The sequence below is a fragment of the Carassius auratus genome, chromosome 36 (assembly GCF_003368295.1).
Source record: "Carassius auratus strain Wakin chromosome 36, ASM336829v1, whole genome shotgun sequence".
Taxonomy (NCBI): Eukaryota; Metazoa; Chordata; class Actinopteri; order Cypriniformes; family Cyprinidae; genus Carassius; species Carassius auratus.
The window spans coordinates 5764632-5790527 of NC_039278.1; the positions used below are offsets into that span (position 1 = coordinate 5764632).

The following is a 25896-nucleotide window of genomic DNA, read 5'->3' on the forward strand; positions in this document are numbered from 1 at the left end:
AAAATTTGAAATCTGGAAACAGACCAATAATTGCAAACAAACAAATACAAAAAAATGTACTTCTAAAAAACATTTTTATCCATACAAATGTGACCGTTTATAAAAACATTTAACAAGTTTTTCATTGTTCTTCATGATACAAACTGCAGGCATTTGCACATATGCAGTGGCCAAGCATAGGACTCCAACTACATTCTTAGCTAAAAGTACATTATTTTAAACTCTTTCTTCCCCTCCACGCAAGAGTTTCTGGAAAACAGAGTCTTCTCTTTGGCACAGAGCAGCAGGGCTGTCAAACTCCACCACCTTCCCAGCATGCATCACCAGCACTCTGTCAGAGTCCATGATCGTATTCAGTCTGTGGGATAAGGAAGACTCATTGGGTTTGCATGGGAACACAGATGTTCTTGACAGGCATTAAAACTAAACAACATGCTATGCTAAAAAGTAGATGTAGAAGAAAAAATATGGTCTCTTCTAGGTTTTGTTTCTTTGAGTGGTGTGGTGTCAATCAAACAGCTAGACACCCACAAACTAAATTAAAGGGATATACCTGTGGGCGATGGTAAGCACAGTTTTATCCTTGAATTTTTCTCTGATCGTTTTCTGTAGAAGCATGTCAGTCTGATGATCCACGCTTGCAGTGGCCTCGTCAATGCATAAAATCTATTAATGCAAAAATGAACAAAATACATTGTTAAGATAAGAATAACAGATACTTGTTTGACGCTGTTTATGTTCTACTTTAGTGTTATACATTAGCTTCTGTGAGCAGAGCACGGGCAAGACACAGCAGCTGCCTCTGGCCCACAGACAGAGACTTTCCTCTCTCTCCAACCTCTGAATCCAGGCCACCTGTAATAGGAGGAAAAAATTCAATTAATATAAAAACAAAGTATTTTTTCATGTCCTAGATAAATCATTTTAAGTAAGATTAATTTGAATTGAACAAGCCGAACACAATCAAAAGTGATGGACTCTTACCGATCCTCTGTACTACATCTCCCAGGTGGCATTGCTCAAGAGCATCTAGCAAACTGAAGTCTGGATGACGTCCATGAGGATCAAGGTTCTCTCGCACGGAGCTGGAGAAGAGGAAGGGATCCTGAGGGATGATGGCCAGCTTTGATCTATGGAGGGCCACACAAATTCTTATTATATGCAGAGACCATATTAAACACATTGAAACCACACTGAAACATCTGGAAATTATATCTGGAAGAAGTTTCAGGATTTCAAATAATTTAAAACGATACGAAACGTATATGCATTTCACAACATAAGTGCAAAAAATAAAACGCTAACTTACCGCCAACCGAAAAAATTATGTTAAATTAGAATTAAATAAAAAAATGATTACATTTGTTACTTAAATTTTACATGCACAAAAAGCAGCATAAACAGAACTTGAGAATTCAGGTGGTCACATCATCCACCTGCAGCGCTTCTGTAAACGATGAAAACATAAGGCTATATACATATATAAGGAATAAATAGGCCTATAAGCGAAATTTATGTTTACTTACATAATTAATAAATTAACACAATGACGAAAAAACTGTTCAATATAATATAGCATATAGCCTAGCAATGTTTATAGTGTTTATAAGGTTTCTGGTCCGTCAATTTTCTTAAGTCTCACCAAAGCCGCATTTAATTGATTAAAAATACAATAAAACAGTAATACAATTTAATTACAATTACAATTTAAGAAGAGCAGTTTTATATTCTAATTAATTTTTTTAAATGTAATTTATTGCTTTGATGGTAAAGCTGAATTTTCAGCATCATTACTCCAGTCTTCAGTGTCACATGATCCAGAAATCATATTACCGTAATATGCTGATTTGTTGCTCAAAAAAAAAGACAGCGTTTATTTGAAATAGATATGTTCTGTAATTTTATAAACACCTTTACTGTCCCTTTTGATAAATTGAATGCATCCTCCTTGTTGAAAAATAATAATACAAAAATCTTACTGATAATCCAAACCTTTACATTTAAGTGTAATCTCTCTAACAAAATAGCAAAGCATCAAAAAGTGACTTAACCCTCACCGCAAGTTACTAAGCCTGACCGAGCTGATGTCAACTCCATCCAGCAGGATTTGACCCTGGTTCAGCTCCACCATACGGAACAGGGCAAGGAACAATGAGGATTTCCCGGAGCCTGTACGCCCCACAATGCCCACCCTCTCTCCAGGTAATACCTCCAGGTGGACCCCATCAAGAGCATTGGGCAAGCCCGGTCGGTATGCCAGTACAGCACCTATAAACTCAACTCTGCCCTTTTCAGGCCAGGAATTTGGAACCTGTAGATGGAGAGTTTCAGGATAAGGTTGTGTGTTGCATATTAAGGACACTATGCATGATACATAAAGGGTCTGACAACCTGGGCTTTGCTAAAGAACTACAGGCAGTTTTTGATATTGTGAAATGAATCAATGAATTTAAAAGACAATTAAATAAATAAAAAAAATACACTTTGTTTTTTATTTTAATAAAAATATTTATGAAAAGAAAACAGTTAATATACTTCACTCCAACACTTTAAACACTTCAGTCTGATCCTATAAACAAAACTGTGCAATTCTATTTTATTTTTTTCAATATACAGTATTTAAAGGAATCATGACCAGGGTTGCCAGGTTTTCACAGCAAAACCCACCCCATTGCAACTCAAAACCCAAACCTAGTCAAATCACATTTTGAGGGGATCCCCAGGAAAAACTTGTATTCCGGTTGATGTAAAATACATCTTATTGGAGGGGTTCCCCTGGTAAAATTTCTATTTTAGGAGCTAAATATCATGTTATTTGGGTCGCTTGCAATTCCAAACTAGCCCAGTTCTGTAGGAAAACCGCGGACTTGGCAACACTGATCATGACATACTTTTTTTTTGGTTCTGTTATGAAACTTATTATTATACGTTTTTTTTTTGGATGAAAAAACTTTAAAAAAAATTAGTGATTCATGACCTTTTCCACCCTGTTTTTCATCCTTCTCATTTTCTGAAAATGTTTTCACCCTCTTGCCATCCAAGAAATAGAAGAGTTTTCTTATCAGAAAAGATTTAGAGAAATGTATCATTATATTACTTGCTCTGCAGTGAATGAGTGCTGTCAGAATGAGAGTCCAAACAGCTGATAAAACATCACAATAATCTACAAGTAATATGAGGTGTGGGGGGGGGGGGGGTCACTTTAACCTGCGGCATAAAAAACAACCTGAAGCAACAGTGTTAAAGAAACCCAATTCCATGAAAAAAATACAGACTTTTGACAACAATTTGAAGTTAAGAACAACTAAATGGATTTGTTTTTCACAAACACACAGCTTTATGCTTCACAAGTTATTAACTGATGGACTGGAGTGGTGTGGATTACTTGTAGACTTGCAATATTTGAACTCTCATTCTAACGGCACCCATTCACTGCAGAGGATCCATTGGTGAGCAAGTAATGTAATGCTACATTTCTCCAAATCTGTTCTGATGAAGAAACAAATGCCTCTACATCTAGAAAAGCCTGAGGGTAAGTACATTTTCACCAACCATTCCTTTAAAATAACCTAACAAACAGGTTGTGAAACTGTTTTAATAACACTTAATCCCGATTCAGTTTTCGGGGTAAACATCGCTCCTCTAACCTCAGTGCTGGCTTGTTGAGGCTCCTGCGGGATGTTGGTGGAGTACTCCTCTGTACGCTCAATGCTCACCAACTGCATCTCTGTCTGCGCAAAGCTGAAAATCAGGCCTGAAAGCAGGTTGGTGATGGAGAGCGCATAGGACAGAGACAGACCTACCAGACCTGACAGAAAAGAGAAGAAAAAAGATTTGTTTCAAGAGGTATTTCAGTCACTTTAAACTGTTTTAAAGGCCTTATGGCTGAACTAGACAATGATCTTTTAAAACCGGACAGTGCTGTTGAGTTGAGTTTCCTAAACGTCCCATCAGAAACCAATACTCCAATAGAATGTATACTCTTATCTCACAAAGAGGTTAACCTGGGTCGACGGATTTGAGCTGATGCTGGATCACAGCGATCACACTGATGCCGGTTACTACAGTGACACCAATCATCTGCAGCCGGACGTCCAGCCACTGCATGGCAGCGTTACTGTTGAAGAGACAGCGCTGATTCTGTTCCAGACGCCTCTCATTCTCCTCCTCAAACCTGCTCTCAAAAACAGTTTTATTCAGCATTACAATCAGTGTCAGGCCATAAGCAAAACCTAAAAACAATAAACGAACAATAGTCACTGTCTGTAAAATGTCCAGGACATGTTTCACCTCAAAGTCAAATGAGAAAAGAAATGACAAATTACAGAAGAAATTTGCATTAAAGGGGGGGTGAAATGCTCGTTTTCACTCAATATCCTGTTAATCTTGAGAACCTATAGAGTAGTACTGCATCCTTTATAACTCCAAAAAGTCTTTAGTTTTATTATATTCATAAGAGAAAGATAGTCTGTACCGATTTTTCCCGGAAAAACACGACCGACTGGAGGCGTGACGTGTGGGCGGAGCTAAAGAATCACGAGCGCCAGTAGGCTTTTGCGTTGAGAACGTTTGGAAGCTGTGACATTACCGTGAGGAAAAAACCATCATCCAAAACAAACCATGGCTAACAGTCAGATTCAGCTGTTTATTTATGATCCAGAATCAGATCCCGAGGCTGAAACTGAACGAAAGCAGCAGCAGCAACGACTCGCTCCGAGCAGGGCTCGAACCCAGGTCTCCGGCATGGGAGGCGGATGCACTAACAAGGAGGCAGAGATATTTTAAGCAGTTTTACCACCTGCGGTTCCAACACACGATCGTGACCCTTTTTCGTTGGGATTGCATCATCCTTAAGAAATAAACGATACGCAAATCCGTCGTCAAACTGGGCCTTGTTTGTAAAACAAGCATCTTAGAAATGCAGGGAACAAACACAAACACTTTCACAACTCCGTTGACGCTCTGTAAAAATAAACTCCATCCACTGGTCCCTTAATGCTTTTTTTTCTTTGGTAATCTGTGCAGGGTTGTCTTGCCCTGGCAACCAAAAACACACTTCTTTTGTGACATTTCGCAACGCTCTCGCACTGATCAGTGAACGTCTGTTGTGCTCTCAGTGCTCTGCTATACGGGAGCGCGCGCTCTTCCGGCAGAAGTGCGTCAGGACCCTTATAAGGAAATTCCGCTCCATCTAACGTCACACAGAGCCATACTCGAAAAAAACGTTTCCGAAACTTGCGACAAACCGGAAGGAGTATTTTGGGAACAAAAATACTCCTTCAAACGTACAACTTAATTTTTGAAACTTTGTCCATGTTTAGCATGGGAATCCAACTCTTCAACAGTGTAAAAAACTCAGTATGCATGAAATAGCATTTCACCCCCCCTTTAAGAAGAAGAAAAAGTTCCTCCAAATTCAAAAAGAAAACCTCATTTTTGTAATACAGTTAATTTGTTGGTAATATAGAAAAGTCCCGTTTAAACATAACAGATATTTTTATTGTAAAATAGTAAAATAATAATTTATAATAGTCAGGAAAATAACGTCACAATTCAACAAAAAAAGCCTCATTTTCTTTTTTGCAAAATATTTTGTTTTTCCTTTACTGTCAAACACGAGCCGGACATTTATTTAAACCAAACATTACTTCTGAATCAACGTAAATGACATGATTTGAGCAGAAGTACAGCTAGTTTTCAGACCTGGCGGTGTGTCCGCTGGCCCGCACGGTGGACAGGCCGCTGAGTGTTTCTGAGAAGTGTGAATAAACTGGAGAGAGTGTGAGGCTACACAGACGTTTCAGCTCACGGGACGAGTGGCGATAAAAACCCTGAGTTTGGAAGTAGAGCACCCCCAGAGGAAGCAAAGGAAGTAGCACCCAAGGCATCCCGTAGCTCATGACGATCAGCATCCCGAGCAGTCCAAACACATTGGCCAGGAGAATGTTTAAGACAAAGGGCAGAGAGTCGTCCACACTGTAGATATCGGAGGAAAACCGATTCAGGATGCGACCCAAGGGTGTAGTGTCAAAAAACGTCATAGTGGCCTAGAATAGAAAAAAGCATATAAATAAAGTCGTGTGTGCTTACAAAATCTACATCTTATTATTTCAGTTTAAGCAATGACTTTTAGCCGTCTTGGCCGAAGGTGATGGTTAGCTTTGGCTCACAGAAAAGCAGTGCTAGGGAAGATTACCTTCAGCACACTGGACAGCAGTCTCTTATGAACGACTGTAGCAGCACAGATCGCTCCATAAGCAAAGAGAAAGGCTCGAGCGGCTGTAAAGACTGTGTTTGCTGCTGCCAGAGATCCATACACGGTCATGTAAAACTTCAGCTCAGAGCTCATATTCCCAGAAGTCTCTGAACCTCTGTCGGGCGCGTGAAACCTGTTGAGAGCGAAGGAGTATACGGAGAAAATCCAATCAAGACTGTCAACTGTGGCACCAATGTCATAATCAGCCAATCAGCACATCAGAATGATTTCTGATGGATCATGTGACACTGAAGACTGAAGTAATGGAAAATTTGAAAAACTATTAAATTAGAAAGCCTTATGCTCTTTAAAAAAACACACACACACACACTTTTGAACAGTAGTGTAAATAAGTTATTGAATTAAATGTCTAACTCACGTAAGTCTCTCAGGAGAGAGAAGGGTCATCATCAAGACTGAATCGGCTGACAAGGACACCAGCTGAGTCATATTGTCCTTCATATGGGAAATCCAATGAGAGAGCCACCAATCGGACACGTTTTTGGAGGCTGTGTAAGGCAAATCAAAGTAGATATTGCAGTGAAGTGATTGTCTTACAGTAATATTTCATTATACATACAGTTGAGCTGACAGTGATACAGGTGTTACTACCTTGCATTAGGAAAAGAGAGAGCAGAACAGCCAAAGCCATGCATCCACCCACTGCTCTCCAATAGGAACGGTACACAGCCCAGGACAGCTTGCCCATTTGCTTCTGCTCCTCCCCAAACATCTCCAGCTCTGCCTCCAGCTCCGGCTCACTGGCCTCGTCTTCCTCTTTGCCTATAGCATCTGAGAAAGAAGGTTTGTTTGCATAAGCTCAAGTGCAATAAGAAAAACAGATATTGTTTGCTCGCTCATTTAAAAAGCATCAGTACCTTTCTCCTTAGCATTGCTGTTGTTCTTGCAGTCTTTAGGGGCTTTTACCAAAGAAAGGACTTCCTTCGGCGTCCCTGTTTTTACGATCCTCCCATTGTCCATCAGAACCACCACATCGGCCTTATCCACAAACTCTACCCGATGTGTGCAAAGAACTCTGGTCTTGCTCTTGAGAATCCCCAAGATGCATTTCTCCATGAGGTGATGGGCAACATCAGCATCCACAGCTGCTAAAGGATCATCTAGCAAGTAGATTTCCTTATCCTAAAATATGACGAGAGAGAATGTACCAGGAAATCCACACATCATAATCCTGCCCAAATCTTTTAAGAGCAGCAATCAAATAAAAAAAAACACTGCACCATATAAACAGCCCGGGCCAAAGCGAGGCGGCTTTTCTGTCCTCCGCTCAGAGTGACACCGTTCTCTCCGACCTCTGTCTGATCGCCACCAGGCAAGATCTAAATCAAAATAGTACAAATGAGTGTCAGCTGTAGCTTTCCAAGGAATCCATGTCCAAATCTGCACTCATAATAAGGATATGCACCCACATTAAGGTCATCAGCAAGGGCACAGGCCTCAATCACAGCTTGATAGAACATGCTGTCAAAGTCTCTGCCAAAAACAATGTTGTCCTGCACTGTTGCATGCTGGATCCACGGCTCCTGGACGGCTAGTCCAAATCCCTGCTCTCTTTCCCGAACAAATATTTCCCCTCCACACCTATAGGAGACAAAACCACAAAATCATGAAGAAAGTAAAGTATTTAACGGTGCAGTACAGCGCCAAATGAAACTGGAAAAATAATGAGGGTTTTAAATATCAACATACATAAATATTTATACATCAAAAAATTAAATAAAAAATAAATGCCACAATTCAAATATTTGGGATTTATTCAGCAAGGATGCATTCATTTGATCAAAAGTAAGTAAGGACATTTACAATGCTACAAAAAAATTATATTTCAAATAAAATTATCTTCTGAACATTCTATTCAGCAATTATTATTAATTCTGGATTCTACAAAAAAAAAAAAAAAAAAAAAAAAAAAAAATTAAGCAGCATAACTGTTTTCAGAAATGTTTCGCAAATCAGCATATCACAGTGATTTCTGAAGGATCATGTGACACTGATGCCTGGAGTAATGATGCTGGAGATTCAGCTTTGTCATTACAAAGATTAATTACATATATATTTTTAATATTTTAAAATAAAAAACAGCTGTTTTAGATCATTATAACTGTTTTTACTGTAGAAAAATCTTACAGACCCCAAACGTTTTAAACATTAATGTATGTATTTCTGATTAAAATTGCATTTTGAGAGTAACATGATGAATAGATTTCATTATTTGTTTCATTCTGTATCAGTACCTGCTAAGCTCTCCTGTTATGGCGGCCAACAGGGAACTTTTCCCACAACCAACCTTTCCCACCACAGCCACCAGAGAGCCCTGGAGCCAGAAAGCTTTTCGTTATTCAGAAGAGCAACAGAATATTAGAGGGCAAATGTGAAAACTAGTTTTGAAAGGACACAGATATATCTATAGTAGTCAGGGTGAAACAACTGATCTTGTGCTGGAGCAACTAAAGCACAGATGAATGGCTAACTGCTCCCGCTGCAGCACACACACCCTTTTAACGCTGAGATTGAGTGCATGCAGATAAAAGCTGCGTGGTGGAGACCCATCCTCGGTCTTGTCATCAGGTACACGGTCAGAATCATGTTCCTCTGACTGCTTCCAGGAGAAACTCGCCCGGTTCATCTCTACTGCAGACAGAGGGTCCTCAGGACACACTGCACAAAAAGCATGACAGATATGAAATGCACTAATTAAATGTACTAATCGGTGTTTTGTTTTTTTTGCACACTATTAATTTAAGAATCTGCCATGCATAAAAAGGCATCTGTCATACAGGAGTTTCATTTACCATCAGATTAATTTCATAACTATTTAAATGACAAGTAATAAGAACACAAAAACACTAACCTCTCCAGGCAAACCCCTTGAACCCCTTTTTATACAAGTTATTTTATTTTGATTTTAATTCAGTTATTTCAGTCATTTAAAATCTAACATTTAAATAAACGTTTGCATGTTACACTTTTTTGATTTCAGTGAAAATTAAGTTTTATTTCATAATTGATTTTTCATTTTTATGATTTAATTTATTACTTTTAATCAACAGAAACTCTTAACTTTAAGAGTATTCTTAATTATAAAGTTTTTTTTTTTTTAAAGCAACAATTTCGCATTTGCTGAAAATGTACTTACCTTCAGGCTTTTCTAGATGTAGAGGAGTTTGTTTCTTTATCAGAAATAAAATTTGTGCGAAATTTAGCATTACATTACTTGCTCACTTGATCCTCTCCAGTGAATGGGTGCCGTCAGAATGAGAGTTTAGATTAAAGTTCAAGTTAAAACACCTTAATGATAGACAAACACAAAGCTTTACACTTCACAAAACATTAACTGATGGACTGGAGTCATGTGGATTATTGTGATGTCTTTATCAGCTCTCATTCTGACGGCACCCATTCACCGCAGAGGATCCAATGGTGAGCAAGTGATGCAATGCTACATTTCGCCAAATCTTTTCTGATGAAAAAACAAACTCACCCACATCTTGGGACAGCCTGAGGCTAAGAACATTTTCAGCAAATATTTATTTCTGGATGAACTATTCCTACCTTGACTGTAATAGACGCTTAGGTCCTGATCCTGTATTGTGAGGAAGCGCTGAATACGGTCCAGAGATACTTTAGCTTCTAGGGTTCCATTCAGCACCCAGGGGAAGGCATTGAGTGGCAGGATGAGCATCCCCACCAGAGCCAGAGTACTAAACACCTGCCAAACAACATATTACATGCAGGGGGTGTGTAGAACATTATGTAGCCATTCAATAATATTTGAAATATTTACAGGCCGCGCATCTCTGTTCCCTATTAAAGAAACAGTGTTTGAGACCTGGAATATTAAGTGGCCTACACACCTTTGCAGCGGTGAGACTGTTTCCCATCAGGACGTATGTGATGAAAGTGAGGATAGAGATGACCACGGGCAGAGCAGCCCAGGTGTACACACACACAGCATCCAGGTACTTCAAGAGTTTCAGGTGATGCAGCTCTTTTTTACGGGCCTCCGCAATCTTTTGAGTGAAGTGCTCCTCCCAATTATAGTACTTCAGGACACGGATCCCAAAGAGGATCTCGGTCATTAGCTGGTGACAAAAATATATCAGACGTTTAATTACCAACTGGAAGCTACGCTACCGTTCAAAAGTTTGGGGTTGGTACAACTTTTTAATGATTTTGAAAAAAAAAAACATGTTTACGTTGTAAATTGTAAATCACGTTGTACATGTAAACATATTTGCTGTCACTTTTGATCAATATAATGCATCCTTACTGAATAAAAGTATTAATTTGTCTCTCTTCTAAAAGAATAATAATAATCTTACCGACCCCAAATGTTTTAAACAATATTGCATTTACTTAAAGATTTATTAACAGCAAATGACAACATTACAGATCACTTAATTAACATATGCAAAACAGTCACACCTTCACTCTTCCGTCCTTGTGTAGCAGCATATGTCGATTGTTTTCCAGAATTCGGGAGGCCAGGACTTTGTTCAAAGGCACGAGCAGCACGGCCACACACACGCCACCCAAAAAGGCCACGCCCACCTGTAGGTAAAGCAGGTAAAGTGCGAGGACGAACTGGAAGGGAAGACTCCAGACCTCATGGAAGCTGTTGAAGAAATTCACCACCCGGTCCGTGTCGGTGCTCATGAAGTTGACCACCTCGCCCATGTTGAAGCGAGCCAGAGCGGATGCACTCACTTTTAGCGCTTTGCTGTAGATGGTGGAAATCACAGCAGCCCGAGCCTCCAGCGCAACCTTTGATACTTCATAAACAAAGACGTTCCTCAGCAAGGCGGCAAGGAAGGTACTAGCAAAGAGCCCCACAGCACACCACACACCCTTACTCAGTGGTGCACCATCGGTCTCCATGAAACTCACTAATGCACCGAGAAGCAGGGGTCCTGCAAAGGCTAGCATGCTGGCTGCTAACTTCAACACGCCTAGAAGGTAGTAGCGTAGACCAAAGGCCTTGTGCAGCACCTGCAGGAGCTTGACATCATGCGGTGCTCCGCCTTCACACATCCTCTCCGGCTCGGCCTCGCTCCAAGAGTTGTCCTGCAGGTTTCCTCTCGGGAGCCGATCCTGTCTTTCAGGTCTTTCCAAACCCTTTGGATGGAGGCATTTCTGCCAGCACTGGGAGAAGCGGAGAGTGACTGCTTTGGTACGCAGTCGATGTGGCAGCTGGAGGACGTCACATGGCCTCTCCAGCTCTCCACGCTTACCTCGTCTGAGCAAAGGGTTCAGCCACAGGTAGAGGAGTCTGGACAGCCAGCTGCACCCATCCTCGGCTACAGTCACCCCTTCGTCGGGCTCAAAGGAGACGATTAATGGAGCTACATCGTCTGCATTACAGGACAGAAGATCTCTTTGAGTTCTGTAACAGGGAAAGATATAACCCAGCAGGTAGACCAGCACCAGAGCAGCTCTGGTTACCGTCAGAGCTAGACGAACAACCTGCAGAGGCCGTGAGACTCCAAGGTGACTGATTTCTTGGATGTAAGCAGTGAGGATGAAAGCTAGATTAGGGATGGAGAGCATGAGAAGCACAGGAAGCAAAGCAGGACCTCGAGTTCTTCTGTACATGGATCTTTGTAACGCCAAAACGGCTCCAAAATGAACCAACCAGGCCAGGACGCCACATCCATCAGCTAAGATGTCCAGATATATGTCCGGGGCATGGAGCTCAAAAACCAGGACCAAGTCTACAATAAACAAGAGAGCCATCAGCAAGGTCGATGTGGCCCTGAAGCTCCAGCCAATGGGAAGGGAGGATACAATATGGGTAAGCCTGTGGGTAATAAGACAAGGATTATATATAAAAGATAATAAACATAATAAAAGTCAACATGAAATGCAACTCAGTTGAAATCCATACTATGATGTAAAAATGGCATCACTTGATTTTATCAACCTGAATTCAAAAAGTGATTTAAAAAAGGTTTATTGTCTTTCGTTGGCACGGAGAATCAGTGTGACCACTTGAACCCATTGTGATGTCAGTTCGGGGGAATCTTTCCCATTTATGTGGGTTCCTAATGAAATGACTACTTTTTGCTAGATAACTAAAATGCGTTGAACTACAAAAACAGTATTTATAAACTAAGAATGTGTATTATGAATGTTAACCGGGTCCATTTTGATTCCACCTGTGATTTTCACACAGACACTACCATTCAAAAGTTTGAGGTGGGTCAGATTTATTTTTGTTTTTTAATGAGTCTCTTTTGCTCACCATGGCAACATTTATTTAATCAAAAATAGAGTAAAAACAGTAAAATTATTACAATTTAAAATAAAATATTTGACAATTAAATGTATTCCTTCGATGCAAAGCTGAATTGTTAGCATCATTACAGTCTGTTACGGTCAATCAGCATATATATGAATGATCATACAGTCACACGATCCACAGAAATCATTCTAATATGCTGGTTTGCTGTTCACGAAACATTTCTGATTATTATCATCAATGTTTAAAACAGTTGTGCTGCTTAAGATTTTAATCTAAACCATGATGCATTTTTACAATTTTTTAAATTCTTTTGATGAATGCAATGTTCAGAAGTAGTTGGAATAATAATGTACTATAATGTTTTGTGGGTTACATGAATTTATGCACTGACGGTTACTTATGATCAAATTCATCCTTCCTAAGTAAATGAATGAAATTGTATTTCAGCATATGTTTCTGAGTGGACTTCTTCTAATAGCTTTACACTCACCTGGGCGCATTAATGTAACATGCACTAGTGATGGCGATGACAGCATGTGACAGAGATCCCAACAGAAGCTGGTTGGCACAGGGGCTGATGGTGCCATTCTGCCACACAGGGAAGGGACTGTCCACATTAGTGTGACAGAGCTCTGATATGAACTCAGCTGCTCCAAACACACCCGTGTTTCCCCCCATGGCCTTCTGAAGAGCCCTGAAGGATGAAAAAAGTTTGGATGTCAAACAAACAATGAATGTGTACCTAGTGAGCAGCCCACCTAGACAGCACTTTTTAGCATAAGGCAGGTTTTAAGACACAATCAATGTCACGTCAGTCAGAATATGTTCTTATTCTCCTATTTCAGCAGACAGCAGCGCATTTAAGTCTTCATTGAAAGCTTATTTTGCAACCTTATACTTAGTAGGAAGTTTTTGCTAACATATCTGGTGTAAAGTATTGAAATGTCTGCTTCCTACCTGTGATTAACCGGCAATGTTGTTATTCTCCAGGCATCTTGCACGTCAGCGCGGAGCGTGAAGCGTGACACTGCGAGAGAGCGTGAGCGTCACTCCCCTTCAAAATAAAAGTCTGGATCGTATTTTGTAAAAACGACACACTGTAAAGCTGTAAATATCAGGAAAAACCAAGAATACAAAAATGATGTGTGTAAAAGTTGTTAGGCACAAAAAAGGTTGAAAATGTGGACGAATAATAATACAGAATATCATTCACAGGAGAAAGCTTACAAACATTTTAAGTGTAACAATATCAGAGAAAAACACATCGCACTAAAATAATGCAAAAAAGGAATAAACGTTAGAGGAATTTTTGTATATATTTACATATATATACATATATATACAAAATATACTCCCTATGTACATAACTGATACCATAATAATACATAAATAAATACATAATTATGATAATATGAATGAAACCAAAAACATTTTCTGTATATTACATTTTGTGACTTAATTTTAAGAACCAAAATGCTCTTCCATGTTTCCACTCTTTTTAAACAAACAAATGTGCAAGGCTTTTCCAGTAATTTGTGATTTACTGGATACAGATTATTATATCATAATGCCAAATAAATATTACACCATAATGCCAAAGGGATTTTGGTAATTTATATGGCTTTTCCAGGTACACAAAACAATTTTTTGTTTTATTAAGATTTCTTATATATTCCCCTGGTTCTTCAAAGAAAAAGTCCTATTTTTTACTTCAGGCCCCCTTGGGTTTGCTAAAACCTGAAGTTATACTGACATTTAAATAGATCTTATTAAACAATATCTGATTTTTGCCTATTAAGTATCTGACCCAACTTGCATCTAGATATACTTTTAAATCACTACATTTTTATAAGTGTCTGACCAACGGCAGTCATCTGGGATTTACAAAAGAACTGATTTATATTCATATCCATGACACTAGGTTTTTTTTTTCTTCTCCTCAGTATACACAGAAATAAATTGTTGAAATATTTTTACTCAGAAACCCCCCCCCCCCCCCACCAAGTAATGCATTGAATGAACATAAAATTGAAAGTATTAAGTTTTAAATTGTATTTTCTTAAAAAAAAATACAACACTCCCCCCTCCAATAATCTTTGTTCTATACACAATCTCCATACACTTTTCCTTTAGCCCAATGTAAGCTATAGCATCAAAGAAAGAATTATGAACTTCATGTGTTGTGAAAATGGTCAAGAGTTAGTCTGCACTTGTCAAAAGTACCAGTCTATTGATGGCAGATTTAATTTAAATTTATCACACCCAAGGTTTAACTTGGGGAACTTGGTCAGGTCACCTCCTGAGGCTGGTACATGACAGAAAGTCATGTGGGTTTGAACATGAGAGTGAGTGAATGCTGAAAGAACACATTTCATTAAAAAACAGAGAAACACTCAGTCTGTAATGCTTTATTAGGTGAGTGAGCGGTGGTCTGACTGTAGAAAAAGATAGCAAGTTCTCTGGTCTAAGCTCTGCAATACAAGTTATACAAACACAGGGTTACGTACCGATTTTCAAAGTCAGGGCTCTTTAAATGTGGGGTTTTTATCAAGGCGAGCTAAAGAACTTTTATTTTGTAAAATCAGATGTAGGTACATGAACCAGAAAATTAAATGATCCACTCAGCGAAAACCCTGAATTTGGTCAGTGCACATAAATTGACATTTCTTTACAATTTATAAGTTAAAAAATAACAATAAAAGGAAAAATAAAGCAGGTCTACAAATGTATTTACCTGGAAAAAGACTCTTTAAATATGGAGTTCAGCAGACTAAGGCAACTTTTAGTCAATAAAAAGGGTAATCTATTATCATTACATATTACAGGAATGAAACTATACAATGCTGTTTTTTTCCCTTCTCATTTACACTGTACACAGTCCACAGATTTCATGTTTGGCAACAATAGCCAATACACATTTGTGTAACAATTATCCTACATTTTACACCCAAATACAACAGTATAAACTCAGACACTATACAAACATACATAAGCACAGATTTCTTTTCTTCTTAAGGCCTCTTTTAGAGAGCTTGGACAAAAGCTTAGATCAACTTAAATGGAATGACAGAATTGAACTAACCATTAAACCCATCAGCATGTAGCCGCTTTACACGTACCGTAAATGAAATCAAACATTTCTGATGGTATAATGGAACCACAATCACATTTTCATCACATTGTCTCCTATTTTGTGAGATATTTTTTTCCTGCTTTACATGAGAACATAAACATGAGTTTTTAATCGACATTTTTGAATGGACACATTTGCAGTCTTTAAATAAAGACACAACCTGCATACATTCAATGCAATTTAAGCTTTTTATTTTTATAAATTAATTCCTTATTTTATGTGACGATCAACCTTTCAACAGGTAGCAAGTCCCAACATATTTACTCTCTCGTTTCTTGCCTCTATACAAGACATGATTGTCTAATATGGACATGTACGTAAAAGCCAAAATATCATTTTCCAAAACCTCTACTAATATTAAAAACAATCAACCAAAGTCATACACAATTTCAAGCTTAAGTTTACAATTCCAAAAAATCATTTAACAACTGAAAATAATTTAACTGGGTCAAAGAGTTTGTCCAAAGCGTCACTTTTGTATTCAATTTTGCCATAATATGTACAAATGTATGTTTGTATGTAAGAAAACAAACATTTAGGCAAAAAAAAAAGCCAGGAAACACTGTCCATTAGCTGCTACACTTCATGTAAGGGGCTTGGTTTAGCTAAAACAACCAAAAACATGTACATAAACAAAAATGTAAATAATGAGGGAAATTAACTTCTTTTTTTGGCTGAAGCGTCTGTTTCTGCTGAGACAGACATCTTTTCCACTCCGTATACCAGAGGTATCAAGTCAAGACACAACTGGCATCCATGTCCTTCATGAATCTCAGTTGAGGGCCACATTTTACGGCCAGCCAGCCTTCCTCAGTTGATGAGGGTGAGTAAAAATGTGGCCAGTTTACCCTGAAACGGCTGGTCAAAACAGGTGACATTCCCGTCCCACATTGTACATTTGAAGGCAGGTTGACCTCTGTTTCCTCCCATCCTTCAAGCCCCGGGAACAGCGTTTTCGTTCTCATCTCCTCTCAAAGGTCTTGAAACCCCGTGATAAACGATGTTCACAGGCTCTTTGTGTTGATGTGTGTTTTGTAATGCTTCGTGAGGTGGTCACTGCGCATGAAACGTTTCTGACACTTACTGCACTCAAAACGCTTGTCTCCTGAAAACCGACCCAAAATGAGGTGAATTTAGAGAATATTAGAGATGCATCACATTTATATTAAGTGCATGTGTCTATCTGGAGCTTGCATACCTGTGTGTGTCCTGGCATGTCGTTGCAGTTCGTCACTGCGTGTGAACCGTTTCCCGCAGAAGACCCAGCTGCACACGAAGGGTCTCTCTCCCGTGTGCAGTCGGACATGTGCCCGCAGCAGCGAAGTCTTTCGAAAGGTCTTTTCACAGCCTGCTATGTGACAGATGTGTTTTCTTTTCCCCACCTCTCCCGGCCTACAGCACGCAAGAATGTAAAAGTGATTTCTGACACTCTTTCCTTTAACCATTTGAATTGAATCAATATTGATATTTATCAGAAAAAATAAATCCATGATATCAATAAGAAAAACATTTGAACAGCCTACTAGTCTCGTCTAGTCTACAGTCTTATTTGACAAAACTAAAAATGCAATGTGTTGTTGCAAATAGTTATATTTTCAACTGAGGACATTTTTATACGATCCACACGACTCCAGTCTAAGCAAAAAGCTGAAAGAAGCACGCCTGAAACAAATAAAATCAATATCCTCAAACCGTTGCTTCCAGCTTAAATACCATATTAAGTCCATAACAACACTCCCTCCAGTGAGAAATATGCACCGATCAAGCACCGCTTAAAAATGAAAACAGTCCTAAAAATATGTCAATGGATTCTGATGCAAGAGGACAACAGGGAATTACCTTTTTCACCAGAAGAAACCTTATTAATTATTATAGATTATGGACTCGTGTTTTGGCAAGAAGTGATGGTCTATAGTTAAAATGCCTGATTTGCTTTCTACAAACGTGCAGCTTTTTCACTTCATGAGATGTTAACTGATGGACTGGAGTCGTGTGGATTACTGTGATGCTAATGTTTTTATCAGCTGTTTGGAGTCTCATTCTGATGGCACCCATCCATTGCTGAGCAAGTGATGTAATGATACATTTCTCCCAAAGCTGTTCTGAAGAAGAAAAAGTCTTCTATATCTTGGATGGCCAGAGGGTGAGCACTTTTCAGAAAATTGACAGTTTCAGAACTATTCTTTAAATGTTATGAAATGAACATTGCAAAAAATGATATGGGGTTAAATATATTGTGACAATATTTTGACCATATCGCCCAGACCTATTTTACACTAAACAAACAACATCATCAAAAAAGCGTTAGATTTAAAACAAACTTTCCAACCTCTTCTCTGCGTCTTTGCAGTTGGGACAGGTGCAGGCCATACGGCGTTTTTTCTCTCCTGGCTGACTCTGCAGCTCCAGCGCGAGGGTCTGTGTCTGTTCCACCTGCATGGTCTGTGTCTGTGTCTGCACACCGCCCAGCTGCAGACCTGTACCTGGAACCGTCTGCACTGTGAGATGCTGCTGGCCTAAAAGACACGAGCATCGAACAAAATGCCACCAAGATCATGTTAACATCATTCAACTCTTTGAAAGAGTTAAGTAACAAATCAATTATAAGTTGTATTTTCGCTTCTGTTTGTGAAAACGAAGCACTCACTCACTCACCCCCAGCGTTGGTGATTGTTACAGGAACACCCTGCACCTGGACACCATTAATACTGATGGTCTGAACTGCTTGAGCAGCAGAAGCTAGCTGGGCTGCATTCAGTGTTATGAGACCCCCTCCAGCTGGGGCAATTTTAGGGAGAGTCCTTTCTTTCCGTGTCCCTGATTGAGCCTTTTTAGTGACCACCGCAGGTGTGGGGGTGCTGGTGGGTGTTGTTGGTGTGGTAACAGTTGTCTCCTGTATCTGTACAGCTTGCCATTCACCTGAGGCCGTTTTAAACAGCAACTGGGAGAGCAGAGCACATGCATGACATCTTTAGATAATTAATGATATTTATTTTTATTTAAATGAAGCAAAATTAAACATGATTAAACCATAAAAAAAAATGCTGTTTCCTGATGTACCTGTGTGGGCTCTGAGGGGGACACCTGCACACTGGGTGTGACTGTCTGTCTCTGTGGTACAGGAGGGAGTGTGGCAGAGGCAGCCTGTACCACTTTTAGAGCCTGCGGGGGGATCTGAACGACCTGCTGATCTGGTTTCTGCTGAACCAACTGCACCTGCTGCAACACGGCAGGCTGATTCCCTCCTGGACTCTGCACTATCAGGAGATTATTTCCTGCCTGGTTCAGGAAGACATTATTAGGAACATACACAATCAACAAAAACAGCTGCCCACATACTTGCAGGGTAAATTTGATAAAAACATAATTCTTCACAAAAAAATAAAAATAAAACCCCAAGCCCTTTTAATAAACATTGTATTTGCATTGTGACTACTGGCAAACATATTTTCCACAAGGTTCCGAACATTTTATCTGAGATTTTTTCCCCAATACTTTTAATTATGATCACTAGCGGTCGACCAATATATCAGGACAGCCGATAATTGGAATTTTTTGAATATCCGCATTGGCCGGGTGGCTGATATTATTCAAAATGGAATTATGACACCATCTCATGCGCTTATGCTTCCTCTTTAAGACGAGCCACTCCGATGTTAAGCCAGCACTGACATACAGTAAAATGACCAATCGTTATTCACTTTCTAACGTGACGCTATGTTGTGTTACATACAAAAATACAGCATGTCTTATTCAAATCTATTGTGAGATATCAAATCCACAGCCCAGCAGCATCTCCGATGGGAGACACAGCTTTGATTAGAGGTCAAACAATGTATCGGTTTTGCCAATTAATCTGCACAAATAGTTGATTGCTCGAAAAAGAGCAATTTCGTTCATTATCTGGCTCGGCTCGGTGTTCATCTTCAGTTCTCTCTTCACAGCTGTTCAGTCAGTGTACTGTTTGAGTAAATTAATTACTCCGGGATATTGGTTTGTTTGAACTCAGCCACATTAAAAAAGTTAACAGTGTAAGTCATTTGTGGATTAATGCGTATTGGAGATGTGAACCATTTAAAAAATTCAGTTCGATTTGGTGAACTGGTTCAAAATATCCAGTTACATCGAATGATTCGTTCGCGAACCGGATATCACAAACTGTTTTTGTTTTGAACTCTCTCTCACAACAGACACGGAAGAGAAGACAATGCTGAATAAAGTCGTAGTTTTTGCTATTTTTGGACCAAAATACTAACTGACCCTCTGATGTCACATGGACTACTTTGATGATGTTTTTCTTACCTTTCTGGACATGGACAGTAGACCGTACACACAGTTTCAATGGAGGGACTGAGAGCTCTCGGACTAAATTTAAAATATCTTAAACTGTGTTCCGAAGATAAAAGGAGGTCTCACTGGTTTGGAACAACATGAGGGTGAGTTATTAATGACATAATTTAGATTTTTGTGTGAACTATCCCTTTAATGACATAATTTTAATTTTTGGGTGAACTAAACCTTTAAATCGGTTAACCGACCATCGATCGATAGCCTTAATTGATTGCATTTCTTATCGACAATTAATTGATCATCGATTATTATGTCTGTTCTAGAGACATATTACAACTTTATAATAGAGATGTTCCGATACCCTTTTTCTTTTCCCGATACCGATTCCTATACCTGGGTTCAGGGTATCGGCCGATACCGAGTACTGATCCGATACCTGGGTGTGTATCTCTATATACAGCTGTATGTACTACTAGCCCTGTGTAAATTGCTAGAATTATTTTATGGTGTGCTTCAGACTTATCCCTTATTAAACATGAACAATTCATGGTGAACTACTGTATTTATTACAGTTTTTATTATCTGACATGAATTTGACAGTAATATTATTTATTTTCTTAAGCAAAAAAGAACTTAAAATCCAGCCAAAAATTTAACACCGCAAACTAAAAAAAGTATTTTAGTTTTACAATATAACTGTGTAAATAACTGCAACAAATAAGTCTAGGAATATAAAAAATGATATATTAATCAGATATCTCTTTACAACAAAACAAGTAAAAAACAAGCAACCGTCTAGGCATAATTAATATTATTAATAGAGACCTATTATTATTACTACATAGAGACATAGAAATCTACTGTAGGCTACAACAGTAGATTAATATATTTTCAATTTACTCCATTAAGCCGAACATTTTTTTTGATGGGTTGCCATGAAGATCTTTGAGTGTCTGTGTTTATGATATGACAGTTTTCTCAAATGAAACGGTAAATTCTCATGAAGTGAAGGTTTATGCGCTCGTGTCCTCATATAGTGACACACGGCAGAGACTACAAAACAGCGAGCTCCCGCGCATCTGCACCCGTCACCCACAGAGATGTAAAATTTGCAGGAGTAATATTTAAATAGTATTTTGCAGTTTAATATTCACAGACATTAGTATATATTCGGCTATCGTCTGGAGCCCTTCGCTTAGACTAACACGGAAGCGACTGAACGCAGCTGCGTGTACCGAATATACTCGGGAGCCTGTAACTTACTACCGGTACTACAGAGACGCTGGTATCATCACATTTTTAAATTTTCAGCACCGACTTGGTAGTGAAGTGCCAGTACTTGTGGCATCCCTAGTCGCCATTTAACTGTCTGGTTGGTCCAGTATGAAATACTGCTAAACAGCGGACATACTGCTAACCACTGAATATGCACTGTTATTATACAGTACAAGAGCGGCCTCTAGCAACAGAAATCACAGCTAGAGCCGGTATTTTGTAATGTGATTTATCACGGTAGTGAATATGCACAATATTATTATGCAGCCCTTACCCTGGAAACCCTATAAATAAAGCAGCTGCTACTTTCTAAAACTTATTTAAATAGATTTAAACATCCATTCAGATTTTGTGGATTTGCTATGATGTTCATTACAGCACCAAATACTTAAATATTTAGACTTAATAGGCTATTTATTTTCAAACTTTTGTTTACATTTATTTAATCTGTACTACAACATGCCCTAGATATTGTTTGAAAGCATTTTGATTATTTATTGTTCCCTTCACATTAGTGCCTCATTAGTTAACATAAACTGCCAATGAAAAATTCTTCTGAACCTTCTTTAACCTTAAGTATTCCAATATTTTGTTGGTTGTCAAAGTTGCAATTTTTATTATTTAATGAGCTAACATGAACTAAGACTTTTGTTAAGACAATTGTTAAAAATTTTGCTGTCCCAGAAAAACAAACTGCATCCACTGTTCATGTAACGCTGGTTTCTTGGGAAAACACGGTAAACTTTCCCTCACATCCACAAATCCTATGCAGTGCTGGCGACGATTTTGAAGCGCATTGATGTGTGCGGTCTCGCTCTCCTCTGGTCAACGTGTGCACGGCGCACTTTTCCGAGAGAAATGCTCACACAAGGAGTTCCACCATCGTCTACGTCATTAGCATCCGAAACTTGTAACAAACCGGAAGTAAGATTTTCAACACAGAAATTCTCTGTCATTCGTCCAAATTATTATTATTTATTTTTTTTTACTCTGGCCATGTTTAGCATGAGAATCCATCTATTTAACAATGTGAATACACGAAACACCATTGTACCACCCCTTTAAAAATCCCATATCGGTCGACCACTAATTTATAATTTACTAAACCTAATACCATTAAAACACTGGTATTACTTGAAATTACTTTTGAAGCAAAATATAAATTTTGCCTTGGAGCTGGAATTTTAAAGTTGAAGCATTAAAAAAAAAAACACACAAACTAAAAGTGAACTAAAACTGAAATGAAAACAAATTACTTAAATTGACAAATCATCAAAAACACACAAATATACTAAATAAGTTTTTTTCTTCTAAAGATTGTTTTAATAAAAACTATAATAGTAAATAAATAATACTAAATGAGCAATGAATATAATGCAATATTATTTTAATTATCATCAAATATTAATGATTATTAAGATTTAATAAAAGTTTTTAAATTATTTAATAAAAAAAATAATTTAAACCCAACATAAAAACAAATATGGTGTATATATACTTTGTAATTCTTTTTTTTTCTTTTTGCATCTCATTAATGCTGAGAATGAATTGTCTTGCACTAAGGATGAAATGTACCTAGCTATCAAGTATAATAATGTCACGATCCAAAAAATCATAAATATAGCATATTTTTCAGCAAAATATAATTTCTTAATATGATTTAATTTTGAGTTGAATAAGAACGGCTTTGTGCAAACTTGTGCAACAAAAACACTCTTGATTTTCCCTTGAGACACATGCCAACATAGAACAGTTTAAACATAATAAAGGTCATTTTGAAATCAGTCCGATGAGACAAAAAATTCACAATTTTAAGTTAAAGCACTTGAGGTTTTTAGGAAGCCAAAGCAGAATTACAAAAACGCACATACCTGAATAATGTTGTCAGCTGTGGTCTCTATTAGTAAGGTTTCAACCTGTTCAGCTACATGTGGCGGTGAGGCCGGCTGAAGGGCCGGGGTGGGCGGGGCTATAGCCACCTGTCTCTTCCTCCCCCTCTTGCTCTTCACCGGAGCAGCAGCAGTCTCTGTTAAAACCTGTGCTCCTCCCACCTCACTAGTAATAACATTTAGTGGGAGCGTAAGTCCACTAGGGAGCCGTACAACGTTAGTATTTACACTGGCATTATTCTGCCGCCGCTTTTGAGAGGATGGCTTGATCATCACTCTCTTCTGCTGGGGGGTCGGTGCCGGGGCCAGAGGGGGCGGGGCAGTCTGAACTGTGACAGGTGAGGTGATGATGGCTTGGTTGGTTCCAGGGATGATCTGGATCTGTCCTCCCTGAGGCATCATTTGAATGGTCTGAGACCCCTGGAATTGAGGAATCACTTGGTACTGGATGTTGGCAGTGGATGTGCCTGCTGGACGTGAAGGGCTCTGAATAGTGAAGACAATAGGGCTGGCCCCTGACGAACCGAGTCCCGCGGGCAGCTGGATAACATTTCCTTTGGCTGAGAGGAACCCAAAGTTTTTGGGTGGAGCTGGGGCAATAGGGGCGGGCTTGATGGGGTGCAGACGGCGTGTGGTTGGCTGAGACGGTGGAGTGCTGACTGGGGCCTGGGCAGCCGGAGGCCCGATCTTACTGCAGGTAGCTGCCAGAAGTGCCAGCGGGGAGGGCTGGGAATCCTACATGAAAGAGTGTTGATACACAATTACTATTACAATATTTCATAATATAAAAACATATAATTTGAGAATAAGCAGTAATGGTCATTTTGACAATAACTGGAAATAATTATTGGTTTATTGGTTAACATTTTCATTACAGTGCACACATAAAACATAGTTTAAAAATACAGACTGAAGGGGCCTTACTTGAGAAGTGTTGGTGGAGGGCTGAAGATATTCACTGGGGCTGACTGCGACAGTGGTGGCCATACTGTCCTTTTGATCTGCGAGAAGAAGGTGAATCTTTTTATGCAAAGGAAACACCAGAACTCTCCAAATGTGATTTCCATTGGGGAATGAAAAAATGCTGCAGGAGTTCTTTGCACTACTGACGGCAAATTAATTCAGTGCTTCGACTGCACACGCATACGTGTCCTTATTTTCCAAAGCACCACAGCATTGTGATTAATGTCTGCATAGAAACTGATAATACTGAAGAAATCAAATGAACTGATAATAATAAATAAACAATAACATGAATGGCATGCACTCCCACTTATGACAGTGTAGCTAAGGATGCGACAGCTGTAATAAACCACTCTAGTGTGTATACATCTATATGGTAAACACTCAGCTCTGTGCTCATATACTCAGATCCCAACCCAAATAAACACTTGATGTTGTGATGGCTGATATTTGGCTGTCAAAACTAACAAAGTTAACGGTTTATCCACATTTACTGGAATGGGATCAAAATCATAGTAAGTCTCAAGAAATGACACCACAGTGATCTTATTGCCATTATATTTAACGGATTCCCAACTTTGCTACGTAAAGGATTTGCTCTCATTACAAGCTAATCAGACTGAAAATCAGGACACAAGCACTGATAACCAAGCCTTGTGTGTTTATGGAGACATTCGTGCTTGAAGGGGAGAAATCATGTTTTTATGCCAAAAGAATGCAGTTTGGTTAAAGCTGCAGCCTGAAACCAGCGGCTAACGTTAACAGGCTAAACGTCAGATAGCTGCAAGTGGTTGAGCTATACAAATGAAATTCATTAAAATATCGATTTAACCTCACTTTATATGATGTTTTAATCAGCCGCCTACATGTTTACATGTCTTTCTACGAGCGTGGCTAAAGGGTTGTTCTGTCCGCAGGCAGACACAGTCGAGTGCGCTGATGGAGGAGGAAACTGCTGGCTTAGCTATGCTAAAGTGCTAACTAGCCAGATAAACTCTTCGCTGCGGAAAAGAACCGCGATTCCGGAAGTGTGCATTTGGTAGAACAGCCGTGCTACGCGTAATTTTTAAAACCCGTGCGTGCTAGCTAGGATATGAAATATATATCGGTTAATTCGCTCGAGAAAATGTTTAAGAAAGTAACATAATAATATAAACACCAACGTTATAATTCCTACCCACCGCTCATGACGACATTCACTATCCGTGAAGCCTCGAGATGCCCACACGAGAGACCGCCCCTACAGCGCCCTCTGGCCAATCCGGTGACCTGTCAATCAGCGCAAGCTCGCAGTCCTGACCAATCACAGTATAGCATTTGTCTGATGGACGTTTACTCCGGCTAATGAAGTAATGCAGTATTTCTTTGACAGTTGAAGGATGTATTTTTGGCCATAGATTGTCGAGTTTTCAGGAGGAAGGCGGGCGTTACTGTAAGTCTGTGACCCAGTCAAAATAATAACCCGAGCCAATACTACGCAGGCTTGAATTTCACTGACGTTGAGCTCGCCCAGTTAGAAATGGGTAATGCTGCATATCAATCAAAAGTAATTGACATGGATCAATCTGCTTGCACTTTGTTATTTCTCTATTGCAGTATGAAAGCAGGTGCTGCATCAGAATACACGACTGTCTTCTGAAAATCTGAAACTGAAAAAACTGAAACTGTTTTCTGAGATGCCTGGGGTGCATCTCATTAATGCAACCAACTGCTTTCTCAACACCAAAATACTTGGATTCTGCAACGTGACATTGTGCAGTTCTTGAGTAACCCCAATATATATATATATATATACACACACACACACACACACACACACACACACACA

At 39.1% G+C, this 25896-nt stretch overlaps 2 protein-coding genes across 4 annotated transcripts; both read right to left on the minus strand.

Moving 5' to 3' along the window:
- Nucleotides 1–57: 57 nt before the first annotated feature.
- Nucleotides 58–13560, minus strand: abcc10 (ATP-binding cassette, sub-family C (CFTR/MRP), member 10). The gene is made up of 21 exons (XM_026220991.1): nucleotides 13476–13560; nucleotides 13009–13212; nucleotides 10703–12074; nucleotides 10132–10359; nucleotides 9830–9986; nucleotides 8772–8935; nucleotides 8512–8591; nucleotides 7687–7858; nucleotides 7498–7596; nucleotides 7135–7399; nucleotides 6869–7048; nucleotides 6636–6765; nucleotides 6197–6389; nucleotides 5704–6047; nucleotides 4005–4174; nucleotides 3648–3808; nucleotides 2058–2311; nucleotides 985–1130; nucleotides 758–855; nucleotides 554–666; nucleotides 58–358 (listed from the first exon to the last, which is right to left on the minus strand). The coding sequence occupies exons 2-21, from the start codon at nucleotides 13194–13196 to the stop codon at nucleotides 217–219; spliced, it is 4656 nt and encodes a 1551-aa protein (XP_026076776.1). The 5' UTR covers nucleotides 13197–13212; nucleotides 13476–13560; the 3' UTR covers nucleotides 58–216.
- Nucleotides 13561–14911: 1351 nt separating this feature from the next.
- Nucleotides 14912–25304, minus strand: sp2 (sp2 transcription factor). 3 transcript variants are annotated; one of them, XM_026220992.1, is made up of 8 exons: nucleotides 25250–25304; nucleotides 24030–24106; nucleotides 23088–23840; nucleotides 18712–18930; nucleotides 18307–18592; nucleotides 17981–18167; nucleotides 16850–17043; nucleotides 14912–16756 (listed from the first exon to the last, which is right to left on the minus strand). In XM_026220992.1, exons 1-8 carry the CDS (start codon nucleotides 25254–25256, stop codon nucleotides 16656–16658), a joined length of 1824 nt encoding a protein of 607 aa, XP_026076777.1. In that variant the 5' UTR covers nucleotides 25257–25304; the 3' UTR covers nucleotides 14912–16655. The 3 variants fall into 3 exon arrangements, with proteins under 3 accessions (XP_026076777.1, XP_026076778.1, XP_026076779.1); XM_026220993.1 differs by having other exon boundaries at nucleotides 25232–25262; XM_026220994.1 differs by lacking the exon at nucleotides 25250–25304 and adding an exon at nucleotides 24906–25223.
- Between the last annotated feature and the right edge of the window lie 592 nt (nucleotides 25305–25896).